The sequence below is a fragment of the Malania oleifera genome, chromosome 3, assembly GCF_029873635.1.
Source record: "Malania oleifera isolate guangnan ecotype guangnan chromosome 3, ASM2987363v1, whole genome shotgun sequence".
In the NCBI taxonomy this organism is placed as follows: domain Eukaryota; kingdom Viridiplantae; phylum Streptophyta; class Magnoliopsida; order Santalales; family Ximeniaceae; genus Malania; species Malania oleifera.
Genome location: NC_080419.1, coordinates 105,555,301 through 105,565,847, shown reverse-complemented (window position 1 = coordinate 105,565,847; position 10,547 = coordinate 105,555,301). Strand labels below are relative to the sequence as shown.

Here is a 10,547-nt window from a genome sequence, read left to right as displayed (position 1 = left end):
TATCCTTCAAACTTTGCCATTGCTTTGCAACGACAGATTTTATTAGTCATATATTTCTTGCTGTTTTCAAGGAATTTCCTCAATTTATGTTTTTTGTTTTGCTTTTGTTTTTGTTTTTATTTTTTTTGCATCTGATCTATATTCATTTAGTAGCTTTTGCGTTATTTCTTATTATTATCCTTCATAACATAGTCGTTGCTTTGCAGCAACTAAGTTTATTATTTCTTCTTTTCTTGCAGTTTTCAAGGCATGTTGTTTTTTTCAAGTCCCCGGCTCAGCCATTTGGTCCAGAAGATCTCTCTCTCTCTCTCTCTCTCTCTCTCTCTCTGACACTAACCATTAGAACAATTTCTTTAGATTAATACATGTTTTGAAGCTTGGAATTTGAACCATGGATTTGGGTTTATTTTATTTTAGATAAAATATAATATAAAATAATGTTGAACTTGAATCTACGCAATTCCAAATCTAAAACACAAAATCTTTGTTCCCAAGATGAAATAAGGGTTTTAAAGGGAAAAAAAAAAAAGAAGGTTTTTTTTGGCATGCATTTTTGTTTTCTGATGAGAGAGAGAGAGAGAGAGTAATTGGAAGAGAACAAAGAGATGTAGAGATATTGGAGAAATTGTACAGGGGATCTCTGCCTCCATCCCTCCACGTGTTTGTATGCTTATTTCCTTAATGTTAGACATAAGACAAATTGATCCTACATTCATTAATATCATAGATGACACATTTTTAATAAGTATATAATTAAAGAAATAGATACACAGACACGTGGAGGGGATCCACTATATAATTTCGCAAGATATAGGTATGGGTGTTTAATATGGAGAGTGTCAAGAACGGTAGCAGTGCATATGAGTATAACTTTGCAGTGATATATATATTTATAATATACACATTTATTTAATTTTTAATCTATATTTTATCATAAAAAGGTTGTCAACTTCAAATATAATTTATATGTAAAGAATAATCACTTAAATGAATTAGACGCTTGAAGATGCATAATGTTCGGATCAGTACAATGCCCTCGTCTTCTGCAAGAATGCATACTTTCAACACCTTCACCAACTTGACACATGCACACACACCATATCTCTCAGACACGTGTCTGGGGATTAGTCTCAGCTGTGATGCATCCCAGGGTAATCTAGTAGATGTCGGCTGGGGACATCCGGACGATGTCCAAAATATATATACGCACACACTGCAATCCCACATCATACCATTACCCAAATTCAATCAAGCGATTTAGTATTCAAGAAGTCCTATCCATCCAAATTCCTGTTTAACATCACTATCTAGAGAAGAAACGAAAATGTCGAATGCTCAGCAACGCTTCAATGCGGGCGAAGTCGGCTCAGGTTATTTCCTTTATTAGCAATTAATATATAATATTAATGGAGTGTTGTAATTTCTGTTCAATTCTTGCATATATATATATATATATCTTCTTCTTCTTTTTTCAAATTTTCATTTTTTGTCTTTTTTTGAGAAATGTTAATGTATTGAATTGAATTTCTTTTGAATTTTTGTAATATGGTGCAAAAATATAATTTATTTTTCAGCCAAGGAGGTTGGAATATTAGAGGACTAGGTGAGAGGGTGAAGGCCTTAGAGGGCATCCCAATTTCAGCTTTGATTTTTACCAAATATCAAAAAATGAAGGAAAAGTTCATTGATTAAAAATTTGACAAATTTTGAAAAACCTCTTAAAATTATTTTAAAAATTCAAAATTTTAAAATTTAAAATTCAAAATTTATAAGGCCTAGATAATATTAGGTCCTTACAAAGTTGATAGAAGTAATCAATCTCATAGCATATTTCTCTACTCCTAAAAATAAAAAATAAAAAAAAAATAGTCAAGAAAAATTTAATAGCTCTTAAACTAGTCAATGAAAATGCACTTAATCAGATAAATTGATATAAAATTATTATTATATTTGATTCACCTTTTATTATTGTTATTGTTGTACCTGTAATATTTTTATAATTCAATATTTATTATAATTACAAATCAAATTCAATATTTTTTTTTCTTTCAAAAATTGATTTCCATAAATCGTTCTAAACGGCTGTGTTTTAAATTCACAAAAAATATTATTTTAATTTTTAAAAAATAACAAAATGTTTAGTAACTTATAATTCAAAAGAAATTTAAAATTCCAGGGTTTTATAAGAGGTACAGCCCCTCGCTCCTTCCACTCTGTTTTCTTTTTCTCCAGTTCTCCCCTTATGGCGGCTATTTCTTGGGCCTTCCTGCCGCCGGAGCTCCTCGAGCTCATCTTCAGCCACCTGAGTTTCGTCGACGTTTGCCGCTGCAAAACCGTCTGCGTTTCATGGTTTTTTTCGGCAACGGCAGCGCATCTCAAGTTACTCCCCACTTTTCCTCCTCTGCTTTTGATTCATGGCGCCAACCGTTCTCCCAGCGAAATTTTAGATTTTTCATCCCAAAATCGACACCCAATGTGTCTCCGTGAGACCTGGCAACGCTGGCTGTGCTGTTCCTCCGGCGGTTGGTTACTCAGCACCGATCACTGGCGGCGCTGCTCCGACGTTCAACTCTTTAATCCTTTCTCGAAATCCGTCGTCGTCCTCCCTTCGCCAAAAAATCTGCTTCGGCCGGAACTCGAGCCCAAAATCGAGAGATTCGCCTTCTCGTCGTCCCCGGCGGACCCCAATTGCGTGATTTTGGTAACTTTTTCACATTTACTTGGGCAGGGCTGCCTGGCGTTTTGTCATCCGGCGGATGATCGGTGGACGAGAGTCTATTTTCCGCCTGAATTTCCGTTCAGCGACGTCGTGTTCTACAAGGGCCAATTTTATCTCGTCGATGCCAAAGGTAATGTCTTCATCTTCAAGCTCCAGCTTGGGTCGAGTGATCCGGACGTTATCCATATTGCAGACCCGCCGGATTTCCACTTTGACGAAAAGTATTTGGTAGAGTCGTCGTCCGGCGACTTCATGCTGGTGCTGGCGACGCCGGCGAAACGTGATTTTGAAGTGTTTAGGTTGGATTTGGGGAATGGTGCATGGGACAGGGTGACGAGTTTGGGGGATGAAGCTCTGTTTTTGGGTCATCGGAGCGAGTCCGTATCCGTTTCACTTGCGGGTTCAACAGGACCATGCAAGGGAAATTGCATTTATTACTTAGGTAGCCCTTGGAGCAACTATGTGGACGCGTTGGATTTCGGATCCAATAATCCGAGCTGGCTCAAGTTTTTTGATCATCCCATATTTTGGATCGCACCCAAAGTAAAGGAAAAGGACACCCGTTTTTCGATTTGACTCATGTTCTGCCATTAAATATTGATCTAGTTTAATCTTCTGCAGTTAATTGCTTAGCTAATTATTTTACTTGAGCCTAAAATTTTGTCTTTGATTTATTTCCTTAATGGCTAAATGTATTTTTTTTAGTTTATTCTTTAACCTAAACATTTTATTGTACTTTACATTAGTATTTAGTAATTATGAATTTTGCACATACCTTATAAAGAAATATTTTGATTTCATTAGCATCTATAAAATGCTTTTGTAGGAATGGTGTAAAAGAGGGATGAATTAGCTTTTAAAACTTTTACTAATTAAATTTTCCGATTCACCAAATCATATCCTAATTAAAATTAAAGATGTGCGTGCAAAATAATCACAATCATAAATGATAGGCATACCCGTGCCGAAATTAAAGTGTGGAAATATTAAGAGTAAGAGAGAGAGAGAGAGAGAGAGATACAAAGATTTTAACGAGATTCGGCTATACCCGCTTACGTTCTCACCTTGGGTGAACCCTCCAAGGATTTCACTAACCAGCTCCCTTATCCGGGCGGACCCAAACCGTTTACACTCCTTACAGGGTGGAACCCCCCATTTACAACACTCCTTCAAATAAGGTGGAGCCCCCCTCTCTAAACTATACCCCATGCTTAGTCACTAGTCCTTCTAGGCAGACTAACCTCTCTGAGCGATGTACCCTCGCTCAGTGCGGATCACATCGCAACCCACTCCTTCTAGGTTGAGCCACCTTTTCAAGTGATGTACCCTCACTTGGTCATAATTCACAATATGAACCGTGAAGGACTGTTTCGAAAAATAATTTTTTGTACAATTAAAATGCTTTAATGAAAGCTGATTTGTACACTTTAAAAATCTAAATGCACTCTCAAATTATTTATAAATTAAAGTTCGGTAGAGTATAGGTTTTCCTCTCAAAATATTTTTCAAGTAAAAACTGAGAGTATGAAAAATGATTTTTCTTAATATTTGACCTTAGAAAAGAATGCTTTGATGTAATAAATATGAGTGTAATTATACTCAAACTTTCAAGAAAAAGGAGCCTTTCAAGCAATTATATATGAGTGAAATATATGCTCAAAGTTTTCTTGTAAAACTCAAAATATTTTCTCCAAAGATTTTTCAAAATAAAGAGTAGGAGAAAAATATTTCTTCAAGATTGACCTTTATAACAAGAAGGCTCTCAAGTAACATAGATATGAGAATAAATATATGCTCAAGCCTTTTTGAATTATTCAAAAGATTTCTCCAAAAAGATTTTTCAAAATAGGAGTGTAGGAGAAATTTGATCTTTTGAAAAATACAACAAAAATAAAAGAAAAGACCTTCAAGCAATATATATGGAAGATATAAGCTCAAGCTCAAGCATTTTCAAATTAAACCCCCAAAAAGGTTTTATCCAAAAAAACGATCTTCAAAAAAAATAGGAGAAATAAGAATTTGATCTTCAAAACAATAAGAAGGCTTTTCAAGCTATATATATGAAAGATGATATAAGCTCAAGCCTCTTTCAAGAAACCCCTAAAAATTTTCTCCAAAAATATTTGTCAAAAGAGGAGTAGAGGATAAATAAACATTTGATACACAAAAAGGGTTTGAAGAATAAATGAGAATAAAAAATATAAGCTAGTATGCTCCCAATATTCTTCCCAACCATCTCTAAGTGTTTAGGGTTGATATATATAGGCAAAAACAAAATATGATCGTTATATGACCGTTGGGCAATATAATATTATTTAATTTTCAAAAATCTGACCGTTATATGCCCTAAAATTCAAAATCCCGAGGGATTCAGTCGACTAACCCAAGGTGATTTTCCATTTTATCACACTTCGGTCTATCGAGCACTATGATCCAGTTGACAAGGCTTCAAGTGTATGATGGTTGATCGACTAGGATTTAGTGGCTTTCAAGAGTTCAGTCTGTCGGGCCTTTGTAAATTGACCATTTTGCACAATCCGGTCGACTAGGCTTGGAAGGCCGGTCGATTGGGTCCTTCGTAAAAATACGCTTTGGCCAAGTGCACACTCCAGTTGACTGGGCCTATGATGCCGATCAACTGACCCTTAAGAAAATTTGAGTTTTGCCTTTTGCTAAGTTCAAAACCATTTCAAACCTTTTATGTAAGTTTAGCATTTTAAGTAAAAATGTTTTTCATGAAAACATGGAGGTCCCTAAGGTTATTTATGAGCTTTAATTTAAATCATGAGATCATGCATCCACAATTAAACCTAATTTTTATTACAACTGAAAAATATAAAATGCCTTCACGCTTTGCTCTTTGAATTGCCATGGAATACACCGAGGTATGATCATCTAAGTGCTTTTAAGGCTTTCATATTGCAGCATCATCTATACTTTCAAAAGGATGAACTTGTTCATATTCTAAGCACATTAATGAGATGCTGTGATTTGTCATAATGAAAATAGGGATCGGTTAAAAAAATCAACAGTTTCGTGCTTTGATTCAAGCACAACATTCACTTGTCATTAAGTGTTATATGTGCGATTTGGGGGGGGGGGGGGTTAAAATTATAATGAGTTTTCCACCAAACTCACCTCTAAAGGTACCATGAAACCTATTGAAAAGCCTAAGCAAAATGGCGTGGCTGAAAGAAAACAGAGGCACATTGTTGAGACAGTTCAATCCCTTCTCATTTCTGGTAATGTTCCCAAAGTTTTCTAAGAATTGAAAAAGCAGTTCTTACTGCCACATATTTGATTAACAGAATTCCTACTGCTCTTAATTTGGGAGTCTCTCCTTATGAGAAGTTGTACGGCAAGGCTCCATAGTATTTTCATTTGAGAGTATTTGGTTGTATATGTTTTGTCCTTCGACCTCATACTGAGCGTTCTAAGTTGTCTGCACAATCCTCTTTGTGTGTGTTTCTTGGTTATGGTGATGGAAAAAAAAGGATATTGTTGTTATGATACAGAAACATAAAATCTTTATGTTTCTCATCTCGTCGTCTTTCTTGAACACATTCATTTCCTCTATATTCCAACAAGTTTTAGCATCTTAAATGAGTTTGATCTTGTAAATATTGATCCATTTAATTGTGATATTGATTAAGAGTCTTCCTCTATTGTTCCCATTTCTTCTATTTGTACTTCATTTTCTTCTGCAAGTACAAATCCCACATCCTCCCTAGTGGAATCCTCTTCATATTCTGATCATGTGGACCTTGCATCTTCTCTTTATCCAATGCGGCTTTGTAAGCCTCATTCTCATCTTGATTCATATGTTCTTGCGTCTCATTCTTGTTATTCTTCAAGTTTTGCAACTTTTTTAAATAATCACATCCCTAAATATATATATATAACAGAGGCAAGTTTCATATCTCTACATCTTAATATAACGGACAAAAATCATAAAAATAAGAAATCATTTTAATATCCAAATCCTTAATTAAATATCTGACATCCAATTCCACAATCATCTTAATTTTCAAATTCAAATTCCATATTTCAGTTTCTCTGCTTGGAAACATTACCGTCGATATATTTACCATGATTTTCTAAAACCATCGACTGATTCAGAAAATTACAGAAATCAGTCAAGGGATTTTTGCCTCCAAGCTACGAAACAAACTCACACTCCAATTAGTACTGTAGACATCCTATTTTTGCCCTAACCAAATAGAACAAGGGATGCTTTCTCATTGTATTATTATTATTATTATTACCTTATTTTTATTATTATTATTTTTTTATCACTATTATTATTATTATTATTATTATTATTATTATTATTATTATGATTTTTATTGTTGTTATTTATATTTATATTTTTATTTTCACTATTACTATTATTATTAATTATTTTCCTATATTGATATAAGTAATTTATTACTATTATTATTATTATTATTATTATTATTATTGGTATTATTAGTATTAGTGTTATTATTCTCATTTCATGTGTTACCTTACAATTCACACCTTGTTACTGGTTGAAATGGCTAGATCATCGTATCCTTACGACTCGAATTCCTATATTCGAAGCAAGCCATCATTGTGTCCCATTGCTGGATCATTGTATCCCTACGGCTCGGATTCTTACATCCGAAGCAAGCCATTATTGTGTCCCATGGCTGGATCATCGTATCCCTACGGCTCGGATTCTTACATTCAAAGCAAACCATCATTGTGTCCAATGGCTGGATCATCATATCCTTACGGCTCGGAATCCTACATTCGAAGCAAGCAATCATTGTGTCTCATGGCTGGATCATCGTATTCTTACTTCTCTGATTCCTACATCCGAAGCAAGCCATCATTTTGTCCCATGGCTGGATCATCGTATCCCTACGGCTCGGATTCCTACATTCGAAGGCAATGTCAGATCATTGTGTGTCACCCATGGTGGTCATCGTATCCTCTACTCGGACTCGGATTCTACACCCGAAGCACGCACCATCATTGAGTGTCCCAATTCCGTATGGCGTGGATCTACTGATTGTAATCCCTATGGCTCAGATTGCGACATTCGAAGCAATCCCATCCAATGTGTCCCATGAATGAGATCATCGTATTCCTGGCGATCATATCTACATTCGAAGCAAGCCATAATGGTGTGTCCCATGACTGGACATCGTCTCCCTACGGCCTCAGTCTACATTCGAAGGCAAGCCATCATTGTGTCCCATTGGCTGGATCCTTGTTATCCCTGAAGACTCGGAATTCCTGAACAATTTAGAAGCATGGCAATCATCCATGGCTAGCTCATTGTATTCCCTATGACTTGGTTCGACATTTGAAGCAACGCAATATGTTGTCCCATAGACGGCGAGCATCGCCCCTATACTACCTGGTCTCCAACATTGACCTATAATCAGAAGCATAGCCATTCATTGTGGTACCCCATGGCCCGGCTCGTCGCTAGCACACCTACGGCTCGCATTCTCCCGACTTCCTACATTCCGACCACGCACAATCCATAATTGGGGCCCCATGGTCTAGAACCTCCCATCCCCCCTTGTCATACCTACACGGCTCCGCCGACTCTTACATTTGAAGCCGAAAGTCCTCATTGTGTTCATGGAGGAGTCATCGTGACCGTATCCCTATGGCTATGATTCTACATATCGAAAACACACACGCCACTCATTGTTGTCCCATGGCTGGATCATCGTCTGATAACCTACGGCTCGGGATTCCTACATGTATCGAACGATCAACCAGCACACGTGTCATGCTCTGTGCATGTGCTGGTCCCTCGAGTCCATACGGCTTGTAGATTCCCATACTCCTTCGAAAAGCCAAGCCATCATCTGCTGGTCCCAGCGCATTGGATTATCGCCCGACTCACTACGGATGGGATTCCTACTACTTCCGCAGAATATTGTTCCAAACATGTGACGTCCCATGGGCGAGTATAATCGCACTCCTTATCTGCCTACGGCCCGAACTTCACTACATGTTGCGAAGCGATGTAAGCCATTTTGATGTCCCATGGCTGGACTCATCGTACTCACTATGGCCCGACGATTTCTTACATTTTCGAAGCAATATGCATCACTGGTCCTATGCTGAGATCATCTGAGTTTATCCCTCACAGCTCGGTATTCTTACATTTGAAGTTCAAGCGAATTCTTGCGTCCCAGGCTTTAGATAATCGTATCACTGTGTACTACAACATGATTCTTACTAATACCAGTACAAATCGTTCCTTGGTTAGGCAGAAATATTCAACTCTGGATTTAACTTGAACACAGCTATCGGGTAGCTGAGCTATAGGGAGTTAAATGATGTGCTAAAAATAGGAATTGTTTTTATCTATACAAACTTGTTGACTACAAATAAATGTGTAGAACGAGTTTTACGAAATGAGGTTGCTAAGGATACGTTGATCTTTAGAAGCAACGAAGCCCTACAAAAGAGGGGCAGCAATGCTTGTAGACGACCATATTTTTCCCTAGTCGCAATAGAACAAGGGAGTCCTTATATATATTATTATTATATATTATTGCCTTATTTTATTATTTTTTTATCACTATTATTTTATATTATTATTATTAGTATTATGATTATTATACTATGATTTTTATTGTTGTTATTTATAGTCTTATATTTTTGTTATTTCACTATTGCTTATTATTATTATTTATTTTCTATATGATATAAATAATTATTATTATTATTTGTTTAATAGTATTATTATTAGTATTATATATCTATTGATTATGTTATAGTATTGTATTAAATTATTACATTACCATTCTCATTATATTATTATATGTTATTATTATTATTCTCTTATTATAATTATTTTAATAATTATTTTGAGTTTCATGTATTAACTTCTAATCTAATTATTTTCTTATTATCCGTCATTTGTTATGTATTATTATTATTAAATATCACTTGATTTTAGTATTATCGTACTATTATCTAATACATTATTTTCAAATCTTGCATATTACAGTACTATTATATTATATTATTATTATATTATTATTATTATTATTAGTTATCATAAGTATTATTACATTTGAAAAGTATTAAAAAGAAAAAAAGTGAAAAAAGAAAAAAGGATTTTAGGGTTTGGGTTTAGTTATACAAGAGGAGAACAAGCGCACAACAATAGGGAAAACACACCAAGAAAAAGAAAAAAAACCGCAGCTCCTTCTTCTCTTCCTCCTCTGCTTCGTGCGTCCTACCCATCCTCAGAACTCTTCCTTCCTCTCTCATATCTGCAGACCCCTGTCACTCTCAATCCCTGTTCTCTCCTATTCTTCCCTTTCTCGGACTCCATATAACACAGGTCGCGAGCTGCGGCCCGGCGGTGAAGTACCTATCGGGCGTTGTCGCTTTCGGTCAACTCAGTGTGACTTCCCTTCCGTCGTCAAACCTAGCCTCCGCTACGGCGACGCAGCAGCAGCTGAGTGAACGCCCATCATATGTTGTATGAGTCTAAAATCCCATCTTGCAGCAATTAAAGCCCTCGCGAAACACAGGGCAACCGCAGCCCAGAGCTCTCCTCCACATCCCCACTCTTTCAGAAGTCTTTGCTGAACCAGCGCACCTGCCGGGGACCCTGGCTCTCATGTACCACCAGCAGGAAGAGGCTGTCTGACAAGTGACCGCGCACAAGCCAATCTTACTCCGAGGTCAGCTCCCGCAGTAGCAGCGGCCCTCACCTCTCGTTGCAAGCCGTTCCCGCGCGCGCACAACCCACAGAAGATTTACCTATCCAGGAAGCGACCCCCAACCTCCCTGCTCGGGTCCCAGTATACACACCTCGCTG

The 10,547-nt window shown here is 36.7% G+C and overlaps 1 protein-coding gene across 1 annotated transcript; it reads left to right on the top strand.

Annotated features, from left to right (window-relative positions):
- Nucleotides 1-2,242: 2,242 nt before the first annotated feature.
- LOC131151462 (F-box/kelch-repeat protein At1g57790-like) lies at nt 2,243-3,295 on the top strand. The gene has a single exon (XM_058102707.1). The coding sequence runs from the start codon at nt 2,243-2,245 to the stop codon at nt 3,293-3,295; it is 1,053 nt and encodes a 350-aa protein (XP_057958690.1).
- The last annotated feature ends 7,252 nt before the right edge of the window (nt 3,296-10,547 follow it).

Coding starts and splice junctions, on each gene's coding strand:
- LOC131151462 (XM_058102707.1), top strand. CDS start 2,243: ATGGCGGCTATTTCTTGGGCCTTCCTGCCGCCGGAGCTCCTCGAGCTC.